Source organism: Sorex fumeus, unplaced genomic scaffold, assembly GCF_029834395.1.
Source record: "Sorex fumeus unplaced genomic scaffold, SorFum_2.1 ptg000098l, whole genome shotgun sequence".
Taxonomy (NCBI): domain Eukaryota; kingdom Metazoa; phylum Chordata; class Mammalia; order Eulipotyphla; family Soricidae; genus Sorex; species Sorex fumeus.
The window spans coordinates 80,827,467-80,855,369 of record NW_026606155.1 but is presented as its reverse complement, the minus strand read 5'-3'; the positions used below and the strand labels follow the sequence as shown (position 1 = coordinate 80,855,369).

Here is a 27,903-nt window from a genome sequence, read left to right as displayed (position 1 = left end):
TACAATGCCCCAACACCCATCTCTCTCTCTTTTTTTTTTTTGGCTTTTTGTGTCACACCTGGTGACGCACAGGGGTTGCTCCTGGCTCATGCACTCAGGAATTACCCCTGGCAGTGCCCGGGGGACCATACGGGATGCTGGGAATCGAACCCGGGTCGGCTGCGTGCAAGGCAAACGCCCTACTCGCTGTGCTATCACTCCAACCCCGCAACACCCATCTCTTTGACCAGTGTACATATCCCACCTCCAATTCCCCAGCTTCCCTCCCTCCACCCTCGCCATCCTGTCTCTATGTCAATCGCCCTTCCCCAACACCCCTCACTCCCTTTTTCTCCTTTTAGGTATTTAACACCGGTTCTGTGGTAGGTACCCTGTTAAATGCTGAGGTATAAATCAGTGAACCAGATAAATATAGTTTCTACTCTATGCAGCTTTTAAAATCCAGTTGGATATCTTGACACTAATCAACTGTGAAAGAATTAAGGCAATAGTTGATATCAATGTAGCAAATCAAATAGCAGATGCTTACATCTCTCAATCTACTGTAAAACCGTGGTTGCCCAAAGGGGTTGCTTTGATTATCTAAATTTTAATTTGACTAATGGAAGAAATTTCTATTAAACTTTAAAAATGCAGAAATTTGGGACCAGAGAGAGTACAGTGGGTGGAGTGTTTGCCTTGGATGTGGCCAACCTGGGTTTAGTCTTCAGTATTGCAAATGGTTCCTGAATACTGCCAGAAGTAATCCCTGAGTGAAGAGGTAAGCCTTGTGGTGGTCCAAACCTCCACCCAAACATACAAATATTAAAAACCTACTATAAAGGTATTAAATTGTTATTTCTTAAAGTATCTGTGTCACGTTTAAGAACAGACAAAGACAATTTTTAAAGGCAAAAGTGCTAGTTATCCTAGAAATACCTTTAAGTAAGTTAGTTTCCAGGGGAATTCATGAGTGCTTTAGGTTAATGGTCAGGGGCCTCATGTTCAGCCCTTAATTAAACTCTGAACTTCAATTGTTATTACTTAATTGACTTGGTTATATTTCATGTCAACGTTTCAAAATGGCTTTCCTTTTAAAAAGTGAAAAATTACCTTGACATAGAGCTATAGATTTTTAGCTGGGCCTGACACTCTGGGAGAATCCGCCTACTAGTACCTTAACATAAGTGGGGTCTAGAATTTGCTTAGCTTTGCTCTGGGATGTTTCCCACCATCATAGCCAGATAAATCCAAGTGAGGAGGAAGAAAAGGATATAAAACTAAATAGAGCTATTGGCACAATATTATTAAAATGTCAAACAAATCCATCAATCTCCACTTTATTCTAAGCTCAGGGAATTAGACAGTCTTAACAAATACTTTGAATATCACAAAAGTTGTCAAATTATGCTTATTTTAGATCTATCTTTTCCTTACAAGTGACTCCAAATGTTTAGTGGTTCCAGTTTAGTCAGATGAAAACTTAAATCCTTTTTACTAAATACATGAAACAGCAGTAAGAACAGGTTGGATTTATTTATATAGAGTGGGTATGATGCCAAGATCGAACTTTGCTATACCCACTGAAACATAGGCAGGCATCAAATGAGCATTTCCCCTTCCTCTGTATTGTGGAAAATTTTAAAAAGTTTTTTTGGAAGTACTTTGATCCAGCTTTGAAATCATTTTAGTGGATCACTATTGTAGGAAAACTGTAATTTATAGTGCTTGACCTAAGCAGCCCTTTGTCTCACCAGCATATTCAAAACAATAGCAGGAAAGTGAAAAACACAAGGGGAACCCAGGCTGTTCTGGTTATTATTTAATTCATAATTCCACCTTCCTTATTTAATCTTTGGAATCCAGGCATGCTCTGACTAATACACTATGTTTACTGTATACAGGGAAATTAATTTTGGGTAACACAACTAGATGATCCAAACTTTGTCACATGCAACCCTTCCCAAAAATAAGATTGACTTTATAGCCAGGCTCAAAGAGGTGCTTTTCTATAAATGGTGACATAGCGATTTTGCCTTTAGACCTTAGCCCAATTAGGAGATGTTCCCAATCCATTCTTGTCCACAAATAATTATACTTTGAGGCAATTTGTTTCCATTAGATAGCAAGGAAAAAGAAGCTGCTCCAAGATGAATATGCTAGGAATGATTCTCTAACTAAATCAAACATTTTATAACTTTACTTGTTGTCTTTTTCAATTTTGGACCACGCTGGTTCATGGATCATATCAAGCACTTCAGTGTGCAAAGCAAGCACTCAGACCTTTGAGCTCTTTCCTGGCCCTTCACTTAGTAGAACAGAACACCACCACTCCGGTTGAGTGTAGTTGGGAACATTACTTGATTCTTTAACTCCTGTTGCCAAAACATTTACTAATGGCATAAACCTCGTACCAGATTGACCCTGTAAAATTTCAATAGCTTAGTTAAATGGTCTAAGAACTTCAGGTGGCACATACACAGGTGAATAATCTGGTACATGGAGAGTATTTAGATCTGCTTTCCCCCTAAAAATATATGGTTCAGGAGTTACATGAGGGTGGGGGTGGGTCCATTTTACTTCTGGGATCATTTGCTTGAGAGAAAAAGAGCCCAGGAGTCCTGACAAGGTACATAGTGTATGTCTATAAATGGAAGGTAACTGGACAAGGCTAATGATGAGGAAGGTGATGAGAGAGAGAGAGAGAGAGAGAGAGAGAGAGAGAGAGAGAGAGAGAGAGAGACAGGCAGAGAGAGAGTAGTATTTGATTGTGTGTGTGTGTGTGTGTGTGTGTGTGTGTGTGTGTGTGTGTGTGTTGTGTGAGGTTTTGGGCCATACCTAGCTGTGCTCAGGGCTTGCTTACTTCTGCTCTGCAGTCAGAGATTACATCTCGCAGGGCTCAGGGAATCACACAAGGTGCCAGTAACTAAACCCACTTGGCCCACATGCAAGGCAGTTTCTCCAGGCCCAGAGGAAGTAGCATATTTGTTTTGGGGACTGCACCTGGCAGTGCTCAGGATTTACTCCTGGCTCTATTCTCAAGGCTCACTTCTGGTGGGCTAAGGAAATCAAGTGAGGGGCTGAGGGTCAAACCTGGGTCAGCCGTGTGCAAGTACCTTACCCCCTGTACTGTCTCTCAAGCTCTGGAAGTAGCACTTGAAAGGGGTTATTTCAGCTAAAACACCATCTCTGTAGCAGGGATCCAGTCAGAAAGAAGAGATATTGCAGGTATTTTGGTTCCAGAGAGGACAGGAAACAATGGGTGTAGCTCCTCAGCGAGAAGCACTGAATTAACTGTTCACTTGGGTGCTGTGCATTAATTAGTATGGCTCACCAGGGACCATTTAGCAGATTACCTCATCCAGGGCTCTAAGCAATTCTCTGGCAGCTTGAATGAATTAATGCTTGCGCTCCCCTCTCCCAGACTGCAAGACCAACAAGTTACTCTTTTTCAAGGTGGAATCAAGTCTTGCTGATAACGAGCAAATTCACACATATATGGTTAAAAGAAAAAAGAAAAGAAAATTATTCACCCTAGAGACCTAACTTTCTCTTTTGAATCTTTGAACCTTCCCTTTATTTGAGATTTTAGGAGGGTTTAGAAGAACTGACATATAAAAAAGAAAGACTTCCCATTATTTTTTTTGGGGGGGGGTAGGCATAGAGATGGAAGTGGAAAGAAGAGACACCTTAAATATCAGTGCTGGATCAGCTCAGCTCTGAGCAGATCCCTTTGCTTCAAATAGGACCTCTCAATTGACTGTAAGAGCAGATGCTTGGCAAGTTTATATATGCCAGAGAGAACATCATTTAGTTTACGTTTTATATGCACTCCTGCCTTCTAGCTTGGCATAATTCATTAGCACAATTTTCAGAAGGCACATAAACGATGACAGCATAAAAAAGGTTGTCATCTAATGTCTATATACCATAGCTGTTTCTATTCTCTAAACTCAGAAACCAACCAACAAACCAACCCAAGCAAATAAGCTACATATATAAATGTACAGCCTCAACAATGGCAATTATTTCTTACACTGAAAACAACAACCAAAAACAGGTTTTTACCTTGCAATTTGTGGACACAACTATCCCCTCCTCATTTGAAAGTAGAAAGAATATGCACACCAGCCTTTATGTAAGTTAAAGCTCAGTTTAGAATAAACTGTGACCTTACTGGAGTATGTATTGTCTACTTCTAGTTCTCTCCCACCTTTAAAGGACACATTTTAAAACTTTCAAAAAAGTAGAGAGTGGTGATTTTGCCAAAGTCCACCACATTTTGGTAATATATTATGCCAGGGCACCAGGTAGAAGAATGAATATAAAATGCAAACACCTCTTTTAAAATTAAAAAATTATTTGTATACCATCATAAATTTAATGTGAAACAAACAAATCCTTGATAAGGGCTTAACAGGATTTTCAACATCTGTGCCCACAAATATAATTTATTCCTAGAGAAGAAAAGGCAGTTTCGAGAAGCATGAAAACTTTTTTTTAACAAGACTTTTGCTTAAAATGTACGTGTGTTGTGGGAGAGGTAGTACAGTAGTAAGGTGCTTGCCTGGCATACAGCCAACCTGAGTTCCATCTCCAGCATCTCATCTGCTCCCCTGAACTTGCCAAGAGTGCCAGGACTAAGCTCTGAGCACAGCTGGGTCTCAGCAAAAAAAACTCCAAGCAACAAAAAATGTGTTTGTCTGTGTGTGTGTGTGTGTGTGTGTGTGTGTGTGTGTGTGTGAGAGAGAGAGAGAGAGAGAGAGAGAGAGAGAGAGAGAGAGAGAGAGAGAGAAGCACTGTACCTATAAAAACCAGCAGAATTACCATTTTATATCATCTTTTGCTTTCTTGTATAATATAACCCACAACAGAGTTAAAGTTCATTCATTTGGACCTGGTATTCCGGTATGTTTGTGTCCTTCAAATGAAAAAGTAGTAGGCACATTTTTGCAATTTCACGAACAAATGAACAAAGTACAAATAACAGATTAAGCTTTTGCACTATATTTAAATTGCACATATTTTTTTTATTATATTCTATATTGTACAACAAAAGTATGAATATCTGCACCACATTCGACTTGAAACAAGCACAATACTTAAAATTATCTACATAAGTTACACTTTTACTATTGTTTCCAAATGTACTGACTCATTACTATAAAACTTACTTTTGTCAACATGGGGGGAAATATTTTACTAAATGCATTTCTGGGTCTCGATTTTTAATTTTCCCAAAGTTAAGGCTTGATAATGATTTACTGATGTTTTGCTTGAGTGAAATTTAGTTTGCAATATAAAAAAAGTTACTAAACGAAAAGGGAGCAATCACAAAATCTTTATTTTGCTAACTTGAAAACCACTCTAGGTTTGAATACTTAATCATTCCAAGCTGAACATAGTTAATTTCTAAGTTATTCTAATATTAAATAGTTATGAACTGTAGGCACAATGCAGTATACGGAATGTGCTTTAAAAATTTTTTTACTCATAAAAATACAACCTACTGTCTACTCTACATACTGACAACCAGCCGTATTAAAAACAAACTCTTGTCAATGCTTGGCACCGAGCCTCAGTCATCTCCCTCAGCTCCCAATCCAAAGAATTGTGCTTTCCAGACACAATGTAACTAATACTTTTAAATGAGATAAATAGAAAATGTTTAGTGTTCAAATAAGTACTATAAAAAAAGAGGAAATTCTCATCAAGTCTATTTTTTCAGCTTGGCTCATTTCCATAGAACTCAGGAAACCGTAAAGACTGGACAACACGGGCACACAGTCCAGGCCAGACCCAAGTTCTGTGGGAGCCCTTTAGGTGAGAGGGGAAGGTCTGATGCAGGCTTCGTGGCTTGAGATTTTCAAGGATTTGGCTAGATTATTCCAGGCCAGCCTGTAACCTAACACTGGGTATCTGTATGTGAAGAGAAAGGGGAGGGAGCAAGAATGAAAGGTGGCTTAGAAAAAAAAAATTAGAGGGTGATTTGGTAACTGGGAGGAGAATTGAAAAATCACACCTTTCAGCCTCCACATTTTTTCTTTTGTTCCGTCTACAAGGAGAAACCTTCCGGAAGGAAGAAAGATTATGACTATCTATAAACTAACTGTTTGACAGAGACAGAAATGCTGATAATGAGTGGGTTGTGTCTGTCGTCCTTAGCTGCTCACATCAGCAAGGGATGAAGGAAAACAGAAACTCTTGATATGTTTGTCTAAAGAGGCAGCAGTGGGACTGCGGGCAGCAAGGGTTCAGCTGAAGTTCAGGGCAGATGCTGCCAGGAGTTTACACTGCAGGAAAGTAAAATTGCTTCCGGATTCACCTTTTCCTCCGGGCTTCTCTTCCAGGACCATCGGGGTCAAGCTGTGCTGTGGCATAACGTGACAATGTCCGTGGGGAAACCAGCTTTGAGCAGGATGCCCCTCTCCCGGTTACAGTCCAGCTCCTGGATGAATCCGTACCAATAGATGACTAAGCCTGGCCCAAATCTGCAGAAACAGGAGAAAATAACATATGCAAAATAGTATCAACACCAATTCCAGAAGAAGGCTACCCTAAAAGCATGTATAAAATGATTCAATGGCATTACTGCACAGTTTTCCACTTTCTTGCTGTGACTGAAAACAGTGGAACTTACAGCTGAGTTTATTTAATTACAAGCATTACCACCTAAGATGGAGTACTGTCCTTTCTTTTTCGGAAATTGAAGTTTTCAGATGTATGTGCTTGCCCAAATAATTACCTTTTTGTAAGGCATGCTCTGCTTGGGTTGATGCGACTCTTTAGTTGATTAAGGATAAAAACCAGAGTTGGGTCAGTGACCATGTGTGGAGAAGCACTAGCTTTGGACCTTTAGTCTCCTAACACTTCAAGGTACTATGTGTAAGTATGACTGAAAGGTTACACTTATCTATTTTTCAAATTAAGAAAAGTTATTTGGAAAATAATTTGAAAAATGAAACAGCTCAAGCACCAAAATTCAGGCACCAAATGGACCCAAGTATCTTCTATCATCCATTATTTCGAGTCTCTCAAAAATAAAAACTGCACTAAACCATCTGGAACCCTCCAAGAGAACCTTCTCTCCAATCCTTCACACTCTGCTACAGCTCCAGTAAGTGTGAACAAAGTACAAAATTTGTAGGTTCTTATCAGGAAAACGAGAAACAGTGTTATGTAGGCTTACAGCAAAGTCTGGACTAATGCAGGCCAACACTTCAATATTTCTAAATTGTGCCAACTGATTATCTACACTTTGATTAGGAGTGACTGATTCCCGCCAGGCAGACTCAGGAAGTAGCCCTATAGACGACTTCACCCATCAGGAAGTTGAGACCTCTAGGCTGGGTTCATAAAGATGTAATCACTATCAATCACTGTGCACACAGAGATGTTTTGCACATCAGTTTCACATTTTTCCTATTGAGAGTACTTAATTACAGGGCAGCACTACTTTTGGTGTAGTGTTGCAGGAATTTTACAGTGAAATCATAAATTATGAATGTTGGGTTAGTAAAAGGATGTCTAAAAACAGAACTGCTTTCTGTATTCTGACATTACAGCAGGCTGAACCATGTTAGGCCAAAAAGCTTTTTCCTTTCATGATTTATTATATGCTGCCATGTTCTTGCCAAAACTAACAGTTCAGGATGGGCTGAGAGATACTGTACACACAGGAACAAGTTCAGTTGGATGTCATGGAATGGGTTACTTGGGGATTCACATCAGGAGAACAGCTAAGTTGGATGCAAGATTCACTGACTTTTACACTCTTTCCATGCAGGGATAGAGGAAGGAAATGTGTTAAATGAACTTGTTCTAGGGGACACAGGAACGAGCAGGGTATGATGAGACCTTCGGAACATCAGGCTATGTGATATATACCTGAATTCTGGATTTGCTGTAGATACTCTTTTTCTGTGTCTCTAAAAAAGAGCTGCCTTTGAGCACTCCCAGAGAGCACTCCAGTAGAATCAGTGTCTCTGTGGCATAGGCAGTGGAAGCCCTATGCTTGAATGCATACAATGTGAAGATCATTCTAGGGTGAGAACTAGCTTCCATTGAACTGTGGGTTTTTTAGTAAGCTTCAGTCATAAACAACTGTGTACAACTGGAACATATGGACACTTAGAATCTTTATTTTATAGAAAGCTCAAATTATCTCTGATTTATCAAAAAAAAGTCCATTAAGAGCAGGAGAACCTATAATTCTGCAGATCATGTCTGAAAAGCCCTAAACCTTCCCAGATTTTACTCAGTGAAGACTTCGCATACAGCTGAACACATTCTCCCACGGTACTATGCAGTCATTCCAGAGAACACAATGTTCTTTAGAATGGTACTAATATTTTTACGAAGGGAGGGAGAAAAAGTGATCTAACTAGTCATGGAAAAGAACAAAAGAATATATGGAGGTCATAAACAACCAACCCACGACTTTAAAGATTTAATAAAACAAAAACACATATCAGCAGCACGGAGATGGCAGGAGTAGGCTGCACTTTCCCTGAGCAGCTAAATCATAAGCCCAAGGACATGAAGCATGACAGCTCTTTACAAAAATGGCATTTTCCAGGCAGAAAAGCCAGGCTAGGGAACACCTCAATGCCCAAGAAAATGGACTCGTTTCACTTGTGAGGCAACAGACGAAATCGGCAACTTGAAAAGGTTTTGCAAGATTGTGAATCTGAACATTTCATGTAGTGGCTCATGACCAGAACTCCCTGAAGGTAGCCATGTGGATGAAGAAACTATTTTCAGGATATATGAAAAGTGGCTCCTAATGAGGCTCTCCTTGCTCCTGAAGTTTTCATTTCCAAGTCTTTAGGAAAAATTTGGTTAACTGAGGTAGTAGTAGTTCTCTCATGGGCCTCAAAAGCTCTGATCAACTGGATGTGTTTAATTAAAAATGAGGAAACATAATGTCACTTTGTAAATTGCAATTGGTAGACAGAACTTTTAAAATTATATGGTATTCCAATGCAAAAATAGTAGGGATTTTAAAAGATCACTGTAGCACTGTCCTCCTGTTGTTCATCGATTTGCTAGAGTGGGCACCAGTAACATCTCTATTGTGAGATTTGTTATTGTTTTTGGCATATCGAATACATCATGGTAGCTTGCCAGGCTGTGCCGTGCAGGCGGGATACTCTCAGTAGCTTACCAGGCTCTCCAAGAGGGGCGGAGGAATCAAACCCAGGTCAACCTTGTGTAAGGCAAACACCCTACCGGCTGTGCTCTCGCTCTAGGCCGGAGGCAAGTTTGGAAATCTAACCACAGAGCAAGATCTGGCTTTGTTCCCAATACCTACTTTAGCCTTATTCTCAGCTTTCCTGGACAACTCCAGGTTCAGAGATTATCAGATACTAGCAAGAAATCCTTTCAACAATCTGTTTATGAAGAGGCTGACCTCATTAAGCAATTTTAATATAATCAACACTTTGGTTAGCTGAAGTAAGAGAAGGAAACATTTTGGTTGTTAATTAAAAAAAATAAACAACACAACCTGAGCATTTCCTTTAGACAAGATGCAAATCAGGGAGAAAACAGAACCAGGGAATTTTTATGCAGCTCAGATACATACTTAAGGGCTGAGTAATTTTACCATTTTAGTGCTTATTCCTATCTATTGTGGCACTACTAGACAAGAATGAGATCACCGGAAAGGCAAACATAACCTCTGTGATCAATAAAAATCTAAGGGACAATTAACAATGTTCAAAAGAAAATAGTTTCCTCTTTTGAGGGAATGTGCAAGGCAGAGAGTTGGTCTACTGCTAGGAGTGCAGCCTCCTTATTGCCCAGAAACTCTATGTGATGGGATGTCTATGGATACACAAACTCATTTTGCACACACACTTCAAGGTTGACTATAATTTTAAAGTTGCAATCCTCATGGTCAAGTAGTAAGATCAAAGACTTCAGCCGGATTTTAAAAGCTCCTGTGGAGCAAAGATTGGAATGTGAGTGACATCTGAACAAGTCATTTTGCTTACAAGCAAAATATTACCAAATCTGCAAAAACAGTAAAAATCCCTGGAAAAAGTTGGAGGTGAAAAGTCAAGAGCTATGACAGACTTTGAAGGTATGAAAGCTTAAGTTTCTTAGTGATAATGACAACCTAATGAACACATTTGAAATGTTTCTCTAGTTTCCTTCCATAATTAAGCATTTAGAGAAATCAAACAGAAGGGCATGAACCAAAAGTTGGGTGCCCTTTTGGGGATCCTGGTATTTTTCTTCCATAGTTTTGTTCCATTTTGCCACTAAGGGCAAAAATGCATGTCTTATTGATATTACTGTCCTCCAGGCCTATGGTACTGTGTGATACATGACAGATAACTTTGAGAGCGCTTAATATATGCCAGACTGCTCTAAAAACTCTATGCATATTATGACTCTGTTACTCATCAGGTCAATTCTACAAGGGAGCTACCATTATTGTTCTCGTTCTTCAAATGAAGAAAATGAGACATAGAGCTTTCAAGTATCTTGCCATCTTGTCAAATCTAAAATGTAATAGAATCTAGGGAGTTTGATATAGGGTGTCTGACTATTTCACAATGATGCAATCAGTTGGCTATATGGGGTGATTGGTCTTAGAATATTGTACTCCTGAAACTCAGTCATGAAGAACTTTGTAATTCATGATGATTCAATAAAAATATTATAAAGAAGAATCAGGTTTTATTCAACACAAAATTATTTCTATAACTGTAGCTTTATGGAATAAGTTGTTATGCAAATTAGGGCATTTCTGTGACTGGAAGTATCAAAATTAAGGTTGTTTTTATCATCAATTAAAAATATTAGGCAACATATTTAAAAGTGGGCATTTTGAATACAAGATCCTACATATTAAAATGCCTTTGGGAAATAAATTGATCTGGCAACATTGAGATGTCCCTTTGCCATAGTCCCCACCATTCTCTGTTAATCTACAACTTGGGCATGAGTCATTTATCACTCTGTTTTTATTTACTAAAAAAATTATTTTTAAGTTGAATCACTATGAGATAGTTACAAAGCTTTCATGATTTTCAGTTATACAGTGTTCCAATATCCATGCCTCATTGGTATACATTTCCCACCACCAATATCTACCTTGTCCCTCCTGCCACCCCCCTTCTCACCTCCTCCCCACCCCCTGCCGGCCACCAGCCATGGATACTGAGAGGCCATCATGTGTGGTCATTTGCCCACTTTCAGCACACATCTCCAATCTGGAGCAATCCTTTCCAACCATTATTGTCATAATGGTTCTGTCTCTCTCCCAGTCCTTGAAGCTGGCTTCCAACTGTGGACCATTTGTCCTGACCCTTGTTTCTTCTGATTTTGGGTGTGAGTCTTTTACTATGTTTTCCCTTCCTTCCTTCCTTCCTCCTTCCTTCCTTCCTTCCTTCCTTCCTTCCTTCCTTCCTTCCTTCCTCCTTCCTTCCTTCCTTCCTTCCTTCCTTCCTTCTTTCCTTCCTTCCTTCCTTCTTTCCTTCCTTCCTCCCTCAGATGAACACAGGACTTAACATCATCAGACAAGGAGTTAATATCCAAGATATATAAGGCACTGTTTGAACTGTAAAAGAAAAAATCCTCTAATCCCATCAAAAAACAGGGAGAAGAAATGAATAGAAACGTTCTCAAAGAAGAAATACAAACAAAATAAAAAGGCATATGAAAAATTGCTTTACATAACTAATCATGAGGGAGATGCAAATTCAAATGACAATGAGATAATCATCTTATACCACAGAGATTGGCACACATCAAAAAAGATTATGAACAACCAGTGCTGGCTTGGATGGGGGGGACAAGGGGGTTCTCATTCATTGTTTGTGGGAATTCTGACTTGGGCCAGATAACCTGGAAGGGCTGTTAACATATTGCAAGGGATTCTATATGTATTCACATAAGGTATTAATCTCAAAAGGATAGAGCAGAGAACTTGTTCTTAGTAAAAAGCTTGCCACTTCTTTTTTTCTATCCTCAACAACAACAAAGCCTTATTTTAAAAACTTTCTCAATTATAGTCCCCAAGTAATGCTGGGTGTAGCCCCAAATAATAACAAAAACCAAACCAAAACAACTGCAGATAGTAAAATAGAATTCACAGTAAGTTTTAGTTACCAAGTATTTTCAAAGTTAGAAGGGCTCTAAAAGCACTCTTGCAATTCTAGTACCCACACAATGAGAACATTTGTTTTGTTTTAAAGATCTTCAAATTTGGCAAGATTGGGGACACTGTTCTAGTTGGCCTGACCTCTAATTGATGTGTTATGTGCAGGTAAACAGCATACTTTAAAGAGATTCTGTGATATGGTAGCATGAAGATATAAGGACCAGCCTCCACCATGCTGAGACTATAAAAACCAGCTCCCGGAACCAGCTCCCGGAACCGCGTGGCCGTGACATCTTATTATGACATTTCATTCCCTACTTTGACAAACTGGCAGGCTACCGAATGTAGCCTGCCCACACGGCAGAGTCTGGCAAACTCCCCGTGGCGTACCCAATATGCCAAATACCAGTAACAATGATGGGTCTCATTCTCCTAAAGAGCCTTGAATATAACCTCAGGGCCAGGATGAAGGAGATGTTACTGGGGCCTGCTCGAGGCAATCGACGAATAACAGGATGATTTGTGATTTGTGATCGTGTGAAGATATAAATAAGGATGTGTCAAAACACTCAGTGAGTTTGTACCTAACCTTTCCATGTACATATGGTTCTTCTTCGCAGTAAAAATGGAGTTAGAAGGAATGACACATATCTTACTGTACAATGTCCCATTAAGAACTCATTGCACTGCGATGAGCAGTCTCTTCACTGTTACCCAGCAGTGGTTTTTCAAGTGCTGCTCTGTGGACTGCTGTTGGTACACAGAACTTTCTTACTGGCTTATGAAAAACTTATAGCCACTTAACATTGTTTTTCATTTTGTAAGATCTTAGTGATGATATATTTAAAGATTGTATATCAAAGCTTATAATTTTATATGAATGCATAAAATATTATTGTAGATAATGCTATTTATTTCTACCTTATCAAACCATGAAATAATACTATTTTGCTGATCTGTGGATGTATGATAGGTTGAAAACCACTGATCTAAAGGAGAGGTACTGAAGAAACAAGCATTATGCTAACTTGGGAAGCAGCAGCAACGAAAGAAGACCCATAGGAGTGGATAATACTACAGTGCTTTCTGCGTTGCAGGATATTGCAGTAGGCAGACTTTAAGATGATCTCAAAATGATCCCCATACCCTTGGATATTTCCCTCCTCCTGAGTGCTTACTAGACCCAGTAGCTTGTTTCTAACACAAAGAATGTGGCAAAAGCAATATGGCACTACTTGTATGACGCGGTTATATCAGACTATCTTCTATTTTGCTCTCTATCAAACATTTCCATTTGCCTTTTTAACTGACATACTTCCATGGTGCCATCTGGAGAGGCCTGTGTGTTAAGAGACTGAGGGTAGCCTGCAGCTAATAGTTATTGAAGAACTATTCCTGTTCAGCTCAACAACTACAGAACAGAATCCTGCCAATAGCGACCAAGTGAGCTTGGAAGTGGATTTTTCCTCAATCAAACCTTCAGCTGAGACCAATCTCTGACTCATTTCCCGAATGCAGCTTGCAAAACACTATGAAGAAGAGGACCCAATAAGAAGAGGACCCAATAAGGGTCCTGACCTACTGAGTGAGATGACAAGTATGCATGTTATTTAGTCTTGGGGTTAGTTATTATATATGTATGTGTGTATATATACACACATGTGTGCATATGCATAATGCTACTTTCACATAAGAGCATGCGGAATTCTAGTGGACATAGGATTATTATTTTTGCTTCACTTGCACCCAGAATTTATAGTAGAAGGGGTTTGAGCGACCATGTGTGGTGGTGCTGAGGCATGCACCCAGCTTGGCCAAGTGCAAGACAAGCACCCTACCCACTGTACTATCACTCTGGTCATAATGCAGCAATTCTTCATCAAGGCAGATTACAGATGTGAAGCAACGCTGTGGTTTACCCTTCCAGGCTCCTAAAATTATACAGCTATGCCCCTCCCTGATCTATATATATGATGCTGGGTACCTGGAAAGGTACAGAAATCATAGAATATAGTGGGGATTGGTGATGCCAAGAATCAAACCTAGAGCTTCACACACGCAAGGCAAGTGCTCTATTGCTGAGATATGTCCTTCAAACCTCCAAAAATTCTACATATGAAGAATTCTGCATATTCATTCCAAGAGTTCTGCATATCTACAATAGTTCTATATTATCTATATGGTCTCAGTGATAAATTTGGTTCTCTGACTTTTGACAGAGCAAACTTGAAGAGGATGGAGAACTAAGGTGTGGGAGACTGTTTCCAGGCAGAACAGTGCCAGGTGAGATGACTATGACAACGAGGGAAGAGACATTAAAAACAAAAACAAAAACAAACAAACAAACAAAAAAACAACCCACCTGTAGCGTTCCAGGGCCTTTGAGGCTGGGGGCAAATAGACCTGGTCAATCTTGGTAAGTTCCGAGGATAGCAGAGGAAAAAGAGATGCCTAGTTTTACTTTGTTCAGTACTTTTTTTTTTGATAGTTTTCTATTTTTTTTTTTTAATGATCATTAGAAGAATGTTTAAACTAGTACCTCAGGTGGCCAGAGTAACAGTGTTTGCAGTAGGCAGAGTGTTTGCCTTGCACCTTCAATCCTGAGCACTGCCAGGGGTGATTCTTGACTGCGTATTTTTCTAGAAAAATCAAGTTAGCCTCAGGTAGTCTCTGAGTGTGTCAGATTATGAATACTGAGAGTCAGGGAGATAGTACAGCAGGGAAGGCACTTGCCTAGCTTTGGGTTTTGGTACTCGTTTGATCCCTGGCACTGCATATGGTCCCCGGAGGGCTGCCAGGGATGACTTCTGTGCTCAGAGCCAGGAATAGCCCCTGAGCACTTCTGGGTATGGCCTATCCACCCCCCCCCCCCCCCAAATCATGATTATTAGGCAAAAATGGTCTAAATTTTTAATCATCTTTTCTTGTGTAAAGTTTTCTATTACTCCCAAGAAAGTCAGTAGCACACAGGGGATCTGGGGGTTCTCGATTCAGAAAGGACTTGCTTTCTAAACACTTTCCTAACTTCCTCACCAGTTACTACGATAGCAGTTTCTGAGACATGGTTTTAACTGATGGAGAAAAGAAAAATTCTATTAACTTTCTATTGTTAAGATTTTCCTGGAGGCATCTTCTTCAGCTGCTGAAATTGATGACGGATGCAGGAATTTAGAGATTTCCACTACACGGTTGGATGTCAATTTGTCAAATTAGCTTCAATGACCAACTCCCTGGTTGGTTTCCTGAAGTCTGTTTAGCATCTGTGTCTCCACAGGCTTTCAGAGGCGCTTTACATTATGTCTGTAAAGAGGCCTCATTACGTATAAATGATGAAATGAATCCAATTATCAACAAAAGCATTTACGGCATTTATTACATGACAATGTTTCAAGTTTCTAAATACTTTTATCCATTTTTGTTATTTTGTTATTCACAAGCACCCTATGGAGGAATGATTCACCCCATTTTACAGATGAAAAACCTGAGGGACAATAGGCCAACTCTTGGCCTAAGATCTGGATCTTTGACTTTGCTCTCATACTCATTACACTATATGGCTTTTCATTATACCCATGTTTACGAGCAATTTGTTTTGTCCATTCAACATGGAAAAACATTAGCAACAATGAGAAAAGAGAGATGAGCAGTGGTCCCTGAAAGTAGGAGACTCATCAAAAGCCCAAAAGGTAATATTAAGCTTTACCTGTCAACAAGGAATTCCTTAGTTACGAAGTTAACAGTGTAGCAATAAAAGCATCTATTTAGTTACTCATTTCTGTTTAAGTTTCATCACATTCGGGAAGAATACGGGCAAAGCAACTTAAAAATTCAGTCAAAAGAAATGGCAATGATTGCATCTGAAGCAGCATATCTGGATTATTTGTAAATTGGGTAAAAGTTGGTTAAGGAATAAGAATCACAGAACAACTGCATGAGGTTTGGAGAGGGAAAATGCTTCACACTGTGAGGGGATTCAGAAGTTATGGAGCAGAATCTAAACACGAGGAAAGAGGAGTAAATCCAGAACACTGCTGCAGACCATTCATATACATGGAAATAAACAGCTGGAATAAGTTATAAGCAAAACTGAAGGAAGCAAGGGGTCTAAGTGAGTGTGTCAGGTGGAGATTTGTTTTCCCAGAAAAGGACATCCAGGCTTGGTAAATGAAGTTGATACCTTGAACCCCAGGCACTTTTTCTTTTTTTCTGCTCCCAAAATACCTCCAGTATAGTGATGTATCTTTAATTATGTTTTCAACTCTATAAGAAAATAACTAAACTTTAAAAAATCAGTACATTTTCACATCCCCTTTGGAAATATAATAAGATAAAGGATAGTGGGATTCATATACTGCTACAGAATTTACTTCTCTAGATAGAATAAGGGGAGATACATAAAATAATGTGGATTTTCTATTCCTCTTCTTAAGTGAGCTGAATTACCATGATAATAATGGAAAAATAGTTCTCAAAATGCATTAGTATTTTACAATATAAATCCAGAACAAGTCAACAAAACGTGTGATTTGTCAACAGAAGGATGACAAGAGGACTAAGGAATGATTTAATAATTTTTAGTAAACTTTCTTATTCATGAATGTCTTCTCCAAATAATAAAAATAAAACCTACTTGTACTGATTCAAATCCTGGTTCAAATCTTTGTTTTCAACCCAAACCTTCTGTTTTAATTCCTATGAAAAAAAAAAACTCCAAAGGAGGAATAAAATAGAATTATGTCTACATATACTATACATATATGTACATCTACATCCACACAGAATATATATCCTCATTCTTACTTGCTGTGTGGGGTCTGGGATATCACCTGAGAATGTATGTATGCAGACATGTGGCTGCTGAAGTCAATTGCTCCATCATCAAAAAAGACTTGCATGTGGTTCTTATGAAGAATGCAGTCTCAAACACAGAGTTCAGAGTGAAGGAGAAATATAAAACATCTTGTAATTGTTTTAAAATAAACTCTTACACTGTTTATTTAGTTTTAATCTGCATGCTGTAGATTGGTTATGCACTTGTTAATCACTGTTGTATGTATCTCCAGACACAGTTGTAAATAACTTTTCAGTCCAAGTGAAATATGCTTGAACATGTTTGTATGCAAAGTATGTGCATAGTTATGCCAGTGTGTAAATATGTGTACAATAATAATAGATTAGTGATCATGTAATAAAGCATCACAAGGTTCTGGCACTATGGTCAATTTAATACACAATGCAAATATTCTTTTTGGGGTAATATCAAGAGATGAAATAAAAACATAACTTAGCTGTTTTATTTACTTTTATGCTGGGCAGGTCTGTATTTGCAAACTGAAATGCCTAAAGAAAGAAAATCCCAGTTATGAGCCTTCTTACTCAATTCACAGCTCCCGGTTATTAAAGATATGACTCTGTCTCTGTACTATCAATACACTGCCTATATACTTTGAAACTGCAAAAGGAAAAATATATAATAAATCAGTATTTACTTTAGATCTTTATGCCACATAGGAAATAAACAGAAAATACATTATTTTGAAGAAAATGCAGTATATGTATATAAATACACAGTCGCAATGAACTGAAATTCTCCATAGTGTTTATATAAAGTGGCATTTTCATGTCTACATTAAATTGCCTGGAAAAGTACTTAATTTCCACTTCACTTTGTCCTGTGTTGGATATAATTCGATGCCATATAGTATTTTCAAGCTATTGTAAATCTGTACTCAGAAAAGAAAAACTGAAGTGGAATAGAAAACAATGGTAGAAATATTTGTGGCTAATCTGTTGTCTTTCATCCCTATTTTATTGAACAGATGCTTACTCTTGGCCAGTGGGGGGTCAGTCTCTATGCTTTTGCCCTTGTAAGTCTGAGCACCCATCCTGTGCAGAGCATAACTCGCAAAAGAAAAACCTCCCCTTGAGTTGCTGGAGACTCACATTTTAATAATGCACATATCAACCCATTTACATTTTAACATATGTGTTGTGTTAGATTATATGCACAAGGAAACAAAGTGTTGTTATCTCTAGAATATTAATAAAACATTTAAAATTATTAATCTTATAAATGAAATACCAAATTCTCACAGTGAAAAAATAAGATCAGTGCTGTGTATTTTAGAAGTCTTCCTTGATAAGGTGAATTCTCAGCTATGTTACATTTATTCATATCGTGGTCCTTTAAATTTTCTGTTATATACAAATTTTGGGTCTGCAGAGAAAGTAGAGGATAAGATGTTCACTCTGCATGTAGCTGGACTTGGTTAGATTTCCAGTGCAACAAACATCCCCAGAACACCTCTAGGGGTTAGTTTGGAGCACAGAGCAAGTTATAGACCCTGAGCACCACTGAATGTGGCCATGACCAAATCAAATCAAAACAAAAAATCTCAAATAAACATACATTTATGATTTAGAAGAGCAAAGAGTGGGAGTAGGAGTCCTAAGAGACAGCAGAGTGTGGTGGTGGGAGTAGGCAATGGGTGGAGAAATTCAATGTATATTGACATTATTTTTGTTGGCTGGTTTTGGGGTTACTTCATGGTGCTCAGGGACTACTATAGGCATTGTTTAGTGGACCAGGCAGGTCCAGGGATTGAAACTGGGTCTCTACATGTAAAGCGTATGCTTAGCATGTGTATTGTATCACTGGCCCTGGCTTTTTTTTTTTTGGCTCTTGTTTGGAACAAGGATGTAGTGAGTGGATAGCACACATTTCACATGCTAAAGAAGAGAGCACAAAATGTAGTGAGAGAAACTGAAACTCTCAAAGTCACAATGCAACCAGGGTCATGTTTACTTTGAAAAAACATTTAAGAACTAAGAATAGGAGAAAACTTCAGGCAGACCTTGGGTACAAATCATATCTATCTACCCAGAATTTATACTACAGCCTCCTTCCAAAAGTTGGAGTAGTTAACAAAATTGGTTGTATGAATTATTACATGTTTTCTCAGTTATTTCCCCAGGGAAACATGCCAAAAGGCAAACCCATCATTTCAGCTGATTTAGTGTTTGATGCCAGAGAATTTATAATTGATATGACAGCCATAATGGATAGTGATCATTGAGTTGGCAAAGCCTGGGCTGACATGTAATAGTCCAAGTAGATGCTCACTAGTCTACCAGAGGCTTACTCCAATAAAGTTGAGGGTTCCCCCCCCGAGTTTTAAATTTTCCATTTTTCCAAATGTTAGAAATTAAAAATTAATTACAACATAGAAAAAAACTTATTACATAAACATTGCTTATTGCAAATATTTTTAATGTAGATTTTTAATATCCAGTATGGGGAACGAGGTCTCTTTTTCCCTGGTTCAGCTCTCCAGAGATCACAAGGTAACCCAGAGTTCATTCAGACATTCATCTTAAGGCACAATGAGATTTATGGGTTCTGGATATAGAAAAGTCTGCTTAAAATAAAAAATTATCGGAATTTTCATCCTTGGCAATGTCAAATAACTAAAGGATTAAGGCTGATTCATGTTTGTCCTATAAATCTATCAGTAGCCAAATGTGACACAATGCTTCAGGTATGTCAGATTCCAACTTGCTCTAAACAGGTAGTTAAAATTTTCTCTTACAATAAATATTTCATGATAAGGAAAAATCTCCTTAGTTAACTCACACAGTCTTCCAAAGAAAGTTTTACAGATTCAGTAGGGAAAGCAACTGGTGGAAAGGGGCGGGGGGGAAAATGAGAAGTTGGAACCATCTAGGGTCATTAGGATAAATGGTCAGGGAAGATGATTTAAAAAAAAGTTTCTTCGAATAAAATTATAATTTGGCCATAAAATAATCAAATAGACATTTCCAAAAGAAATATACCTTCCATGAAGACAGCTGGAATATCAGCAACACTCAGGAGTCAGTCTATAAATTGGCTGATTTCATGCATCTATAACTGAGTAGTACTGTAGCACTGTCCTTTTCGATTTGCTCGAGTGGGCCCAGAAATGTCTCCATTGTGAGACTTGATGTTACTGTGTTTTTGGCAATATCGAATACATCATAGGGTAGCTTGCCAGGCTTTGCCATGCGGGGCGAGATACTCTCGGTAGCTTGCCAGGCTCTCTGAGAAGGGTGGAGGAATTGAACCTGGGCTGGCCAGGTCAGCGTGCAAGGCAAATGCCCTACCCACTGTGCTATTGCTCCAGCCTCCATAATTGAGTATGACCTGAATATCATAGAGTTAGGAAAAGCTGTGGATGTACTAGTATATTTGAGGGCAGGGAAATTTTTAGTCAATAGCTTTTTTTTTTTTTCACAAGGGGGTTACACCTAGTAGTACTCCAAGACTTACTTATGGCCCTGTGCTTCTCAGATCACACCTGTTAATGCTAAGGTGATTTTATGCAGGGCTACTGGGAGTCAGCGTGCAAGACAAATGCCTTATCTACTGTACTATTTCTCTGGCCCTGCTGATAACTCGATCACAATGGGACGAAAAATTACTTTTAAAAGTGAGAAAATGAGTCATAAAATATACCCACGTTGAACACTCTCTTTTTCACAGGGTAGCGAGAGCTTGGGTTGGGCCACAACCAGCAGTGCTGGGGGAGGGGTGATTTCTGTCTGTGTGCTTAGGAGCCACTCGAGGCAGTGCTTAGGGGACTATGCTGAACTGGGGGTTGACTGAATCCAAGCCCTCTCTGTGTTGAAAGCATGTGCCCAGCCCACTGAGTCAGACTCAAGTTGGACATCCTTAACAAGTATTGCCAGATATTTTTCTATAAGCAGACTGCTTTCTGGTGTGTGTGTGTGTGTGTGTGTGTGTGTGTGTGTGTGTGTGTGTGTGTGAATTTTAGTGCTGTGGGGATAGGGCTGGGGAGAAAACTTTATGGGGGTGATGCTGGGGTATAAAACCTGTTAGGAAACATAAGTATTATTCCCCAAAGGACATCACTGGTGGTAGCAGTGAGGTTTGTAGGAAATGACTTCCAAGAAGAAAAACTAAATGCTTGGGAGTCAACCCTTGCATACAGGTGGCTCTTACTTCCTTGAAATACAATCAACTTAGGTTGGCTTTTGTTTATAGCAGTTTTTATCTTGAAGATAAGATTGTAAAAACATAAATCAAAATGAAGTACTACTGGTTCCTGGTCATATCTCATTAGGTTCATCTGTTTGGTTTTTGTTTTTTTTTTTTTGCTTTTTTGGGTCGCACCCTGCAATGCTCAGAGGTTACTCCTGGTTCTGCACTCAGGAATTACTCCTGGCAGTGCTCAGGGAACCATATGATTCATCTGTTTTATTTCTTTCTTTTCCAAATACCTTAAGGTGTTTAAGATGAGTGAAGAGAAATCAAATTATTAATGTGAGCTGTATTTGTGTATGGCACATGAATTTTCACTCACTGAACCCCAAGCACCACCCCAATTCAGTGGGGGACCTGTATTCCTTATTGTGTTCCTTTTCAATAACATATGCACGGTATGAAAAAATCTTAACACCATTTTTAATAATACCCCTTTAAGAAAATAAGAAATATGGAGAGGAAATGAATACTCTTCTCAGTGGAAGGTAGGCAAACAGTCAGTAAGTAGGCACATGAAAAAATGCTCAGCACCACTTATCATCAGAGAAATCCAAATCAAGACAACAATGAGATAGCATGTCATACCAGTGGGAATGGCACATATCAAAAATACTAGGACTTCCTTTTTGGAAAACAATATGGACATTCCTCCAAAACCTAGAAATTGAGCTCACATAAGACAGAGCAATATCACTTCTGGGAAAATATTCCAGAGATACAAAAAATACAGTAGAAATGAAAACTGCACTTGTATGTTTATTACAGCACTGTTCACAATAGCCAGAATCTGGAAAACACGCTAGTGCCTGAGAACAGATGACTGGTTAAAGAAACTTTGGCACATCCATACAATGGAAAATTATGCAGCTGTTATAAGAGTTGAAATCATGAAATTTGCATATAAGTGGATGGACATGGAGAGTATCATGCCAAGCGAAATTAGAAAGAGAGAAACAGACATAGAATGACTGCACTCATTTGTAGAATATAAAGTAACATAATAGGAGACTAACCTCTAAGGACAATAGAGATAAGGGTCAGGAGGATTGCACCATGGCTTGGAAGCCAGCCTCACATTCGGGGGAAACGGCAGCTGGAACAGACAAGGGACCACTAAGTAAATAATGGTTGGAGGGATGGTCCGGGATAGGAGATGTATGCTGAAAGTAGACTATAGACAAACATAATACCTCTTAGTACCTGTATTACAAACCATAACATCCAAAAGGAGAGAGTAAAAGGGAATGTGCCTGCTATAGAGGTGGGGGGAATGGGATGGGATGAGGGTAGAGAGAGGGATACTAGGAACACTGGTGGTGGAGAATGGGCACTGGTGGAGGGATGGGTACCTGATCATTGTATGACTGAAACATAATCACAAAAGTTTGTAAGTCTATAACTGTATCTCATGGTGATTCAAAAGAAAAAGTAGTAGGAACAATGTGTGTTGACAGGAATGTGGTGAAAGAGGAGCTCTCATGCACTACTGATGGGAATGTTGTCTGATACAAATCCTGTGGAAAACAGTATGGAGTGTTCTCAGGGAACTTAGAATTGAATTGCCATATGACCCAGAAATTTCACTTTTGAGCATCTCCCCACAGGACATAAAAACACTCTCTCAAAAGAACATATGCACACCATTACTCACTTCTGCAATCAGTACAATAGTAAAGATATGGAATTAACTTAGATGTTCAAGGATAGATGAATTATGAAGATGTTGTATATGTACACAATGGAATAATACTATGCAATAGCAAGGAATGATGAAATCATGCAATTTGATGCATCCTGGTTGGAATTGAAAGATACCATGTTGAGTGAAGTAAGCCATAAGAAGAAAGACAAACACAGGATGAACATTTATCTGTGATATATAGAATACTGGATGAAGAAATGTACTGTAGTAAAGTAGGGAATGCCTAGATCAGCCTTGCCCCTAGTGTTTAGAAAGGAGAAGGACAGAAGGAAAGAAATCAAGGGGGAAGAGGAGGATGGGAAGTGAAGGATGAACAGGCAACAGGACCTCAGTTATACCAGTGATATGGGTGAGTGGTGTAGCCATATATCTCAAACACAGACTCAACAACACTTAAAACATGAGATCTAGGGGTGTGATGTCACCAACAGGTCAACCTGTACCTTTAGGGCAAGTCCATCAGTAGTCCGATGGTGCCTTTGGGCTTCCTGACATCCCAAAATTACTGCTGTGCCTTTGGCCGGACCCCAACAATTTGGGACCAAGATTACCAAGAAACTAAATGGTCAAAGGTTAGGTATGTGGGAGTCATGCCCACAAACCATCTCCAGCTCAGCTATACAAGCTCATTTACTGCCTTATCTCAGAGACTCATAGAAAAATCTTGAAAGAGACGCCCCCCCCCCCCCAAAAAAAAAGAGACCCAAAGCTAGAGTTAATCTCTGACCTGTGCATGGCTGAACAGACTGGGGTAAATCTGAGAGGGGCAGGTTGGCCTGTGCATGCCCAAGTAGAGCCCCCAGCAGCCACTTGTTTCCATGACCTAAAATCGTCTCCATTCCCCTGGTCTGACTCCACTGTCTTACGATGGACCTCACCAAGATATAATCTGCTGAAAATTCGGGTATGCGGGTTTTATGACTGAAATTTCATGGAGTTGGAGTGGGCTACCTCCCCCCACTTCCCAATACACATGGAAGCAGTGGCAGTCACCCCCACGAACCAACTCCAGTGCCACCCTGTAAACTCTATTACTAGCCTTGATTCAGAGATGCATAAATAAATCTCGAGAGATCAAAAGCAAGAGACACAGCAGCGAGTCCCAGAGGACACAAGAGACCGGAGACCTCTCTGTGCTCTCCCTTCCTGACTCCCTGCCTGCTTGTTGGCCTGGCTGTTACCCCCACATTGTGCCTCTGGGCACCATCTTAGCACACCAACAGCCCTGGTCGAGAGAAGCCTAATTGAATCCCAGAATGGATTAGTGCCCTACAGAAATGTTTCTGAACCCAAACATTTACAATCTGGAATTCCAGAAGCGCGTGGCTGCGGCACCCAAGATTTTCAAAATAAACAATGAACAATAAATGATATAGCATCTGCCCCTGGCAGACAGGCTTGAATGGTGGTGGGAAATTCAAGCAAAACATAATGCCCAAAAGTAGAGAGAGAGTATTGGGGAAACTGCCCGTTATGGCGGCAGGATGAGGACTGGGATTGGGGGGGATATCCTTGGGACACTGGTGATGGAAAGTGTGCACTGGTGGAGGGATGGGTGTTCAATCATTGTACGGCTGAATCTTGAACATGAAAGCATTACAGCTATCTCACGGTGCTTAGAAAGTAAAAAAGAGTAATGTGGAATTCATGCCCAATTCATTCAGCCTAACCAATGGCTGAATAAACAGCAGTACTCCTACATTAAAAACAAACAAACAAACAAACAAACATGAGATCTAAGTTGCAACCATCAAAACTTTGTAATGTGCCTGTTAAGTTGACTGGAGTTTGGGATAAAGACGGGGCATGGGAACACTGGTTGAAGAATGTTGACACTGGTGGTGGGACTGGTGTTGAAATTTTATCTGCCTAAAACTCAACTATCAATAACTCTGTAAATCATAGCTACTTAATTAAATAAAAGAAAATAAGAATCTGATTGTTTCTTCATTTTTGTATGAGGCTTTAACTTATTCCTACCCTGTGTCTTCCCCCAAAAAGGCAGATACAATATAATAGCACAACAGAACTAGAAAGTTGCCTTCAGAAGGAGACAAATATTCTGACTTTATTTTGAAATCGAAAATCCAAAGGTCAACTGTATGGTTAGAATAATTTAAATTTAAGCTTATAAACATATTAGCTGATTTTATTTTAATTTTAAAATTTTCATTTATTTTTCACATTATTTTTTAATTTATTTTAGTTTATTATTTTTTAAATTTTATTGAATCACTGTGAGATACAGTTATAAGCTTTCATGTTTGAGTCACAATCAAAGTATTACTTGGTGCTGCAGCTTTCCCAATAAGTATTTATATGAATTTCTGTGTCTGGGAACTTTCTAAGTGAAGAAGGAACAGTGTTGAAGGAAAGAAAGGGCAGAGTGTCCAACTACAGAGAAGAGCTACCATCAAAGCAGAGAGGTGGACAGTGAGGAAGTATAATTGGTGGTTACTTGGGAATGGATTTTAGAGCTAAATAGTGCTTGCAGGTCCACTGATGCAAGGATTTAGTTGGAGGGCATGCATGGTGAGAAATATCTGTTATTCTTCAGGTTTTGAGTCATTCCTCAGTGCTGGGCTTGGGTTTCTTCCTTCTGTTGCGTTACTTCCTAAAGACAACTTGAGTCAAGCTTTTTAGCAACAGAAATGTGCAGTGCCCTAGCAGTTAACCCATTTCAGACAGAACTCATTGCAATTCAAAGAACACTTGACTGATTTTACTCCATATTAATTTTCTGGCATAGTTCCAATTTTGGAACTTGTAAAATCTGTGGACTATTTGATTATTATTCCTATGAGCAAAAACGCTGATAATCATACTTAATAATAGTAACCGCAACCATAATCATAGCAGTCAGTACTTATTGGACAATCACTGTGTACCAGTTACTCTTCTAAGTGCTTTATAAGTGTATTGATTCATTTAAAACAAAAGCCCAAGTACATCTACACTACTTGTGTTTGACTGTTGAGTGAATTATCCTAAAGCTGTGTCAAACCACTATAATTTTGATGATGGAGAGAACTCCCAGCCAATCCTGACTGAGTACTTACCATGTGCTTGTACCTGGAGATTAGATCTGTATTTTTATTTGCTTTTTAAATTTAACACCTGTAATGCACCTACCAGGAGAATGTATTACTAGTGCTATTTTGCAAAGGATAAAACAGAGAGATGTGGGGAGGGTAAGCAGCTGACTCATGCAAAGAGATCAAAGAAACTTGAAGATGAGCCACATGTCTATCCAGATCCATCACCACAGAGCTCTCTTTCACCGCCCCCGCCATCCTTTTTAAAATCATTAAAAAAAATCACTCCTGAATATATCTATACCCCAATCACAATCTCAGGGTAAGCTTCCTTTATGCCCTTTACTGCATAACGGGTATCATTTTCCTTGCCAAACAGAACAGGTCCTTCTATATAAGGTGGCAACTAGAAGGCGACTTCAATGTGCCTTCCATTTTAAGTCATATCTTAGTGCTCCATATATACATAAACCAGATGTAACAGCACTTGTGTTCTGGAGTTTAAGGATGGCTTTGGGAATAGATAAGAGATACTAATTTGTAAATTTTCATAGTTGTCCCATTCTGCCCAGTAGTGGAATCTAAGAAAGAAATCTCCTCAGTTCTGCACCCTTCCTAACCATGAATGGGAAGATTTATGCCTGAAAGTCTGGAAATAAGTAAAGTACAAAAAACCCCTACAGATTATTCAGGTACTAATCATCCAGTAGGGAATGATTAGTTGACCGTTGGGGAATGATAAAGAAGAATGTATTTATAGGAATAGGGTATAAAACAGTATCCAAATTTTCTGTACTTTATAGTTTGTCTAGATGCATTTCTGAGACAGCAATCAGGAGAGTTGCTCAGTCATTCTTGCCTTTACAAAGTAAAACTGGAAACTGGGAAGGTGGCTCGAACCATGGGTCACAGGTTAGATCTCTGGGTCCATGGAGTTCCACCAGTACCATATCAGGAGTATCTGAGCACTATATCAGGAGTATTCCCCAAGCATAACAAGATATGGTCTCTCACACACACACACACACACACACAAAAGTCCCCCTCTGCCAAAATAAATGTATCAAAATGAGTCCTAGACACATGTAGATGTGTGACACTATATCTCTGAAATTGCGTTACTGAGAACCACTAAAAAAAAAAGGAATAAAAAGGAAAGAAAAGAAAGAACAAAAAGAGAGAAAGTAACCCAGCAAGTGTGATCAATTCCATAGGCCCAAGAAAAACCCTACTTCAAAAGAGACTTAAAATAAAATCCTGATTATGTCAGTAATTTCAGTTACATTGAAATACAGGTTCTCTTATTAATGACACCTACCCATGCCAATTCTCCTCTTCTGCCCTGGTGTTAGGGTGGAGGGCCACGCGTACACTGTAGGGCTGTGTCCTGAGATTTTCTGAATATGTTTCCTGTCACTCCCAAAACATTTGGGAAAGCTCTCCTAGTTTCATAGCTCCTCTTCATAAATAATTGATTTAATATTTGAAAAAAAGAAACAACTGAGAATTTTTAACTAACAATTGACAATTCTGAAAAGAAGATACAGGAAACTTAGAAGATCAATGGTGGGTGCTATTTGACACAACCCTGTCTAAATAACCCTCTCCAAACCACGAGGGTTGGCCTTTAAAGCAGATGGGGGAAATCACAGCTAAGTCTGGGAAGAGCAGAGACTAGCACAGATTTCTAAAGGTGGCCAAACCCTTTGATTTTATTTTGCAGTTCACAAAGCTGCTTTATCAGACAATTGCAGGAAAGAAATATGAGACTGAGCACAAATTTTTTTCCCCTTAAGTCACAATGGAAGGATCATGTGTTCTTGTGGAAAACCCGGAGCCAAAGGACAGGACATGCTTTAGTGAATGCTGGTTCTGTTGTGATGACAAACACACTTCAGAGTCCTTAAAAGATGTTCACAAATACTACAGTAGCAAATCTGACCCTCCCAAATGCATGACATTGGCTTGTAAGTGAGGAAACTGGGCTCTCCAAACTCAAGTCACATGTTTAAGGTTCACAAGTGAGCAA

At 39.1% G+C, this 27,903-nt stretch overlaps 1 protein-coding gene across 3 annotated transcripts in view; it reads right to left on the bottom strand.

Annotated features, from left to right (window-relative positions):
• Nucleotides 1–5,032: 5,032 nt before the first annotated feature.
• Nucleotides 5,033–27,903, bottom strand: part of CDIN1 (CDAN1 interacting nuclease 1) — a 262,518-nt gene continuing 239,647 nt past the window's right edge. For all 3 annotated transcript variants that reach the window (XM_056134132.1, XM_056134133.1, XM_056134135.1), the window contains one exon: nt 5,033–6,470. In XM_056134132.1, the coding sequence (XP_055990107.1) occupies nt 6,341–6,470 (130 nt within the window). In that variant the 3' untranslated portion in view covers nt 5,033–6,340. The remainder of the gene's footprint in view (nt 6,471–27,903) is intronic.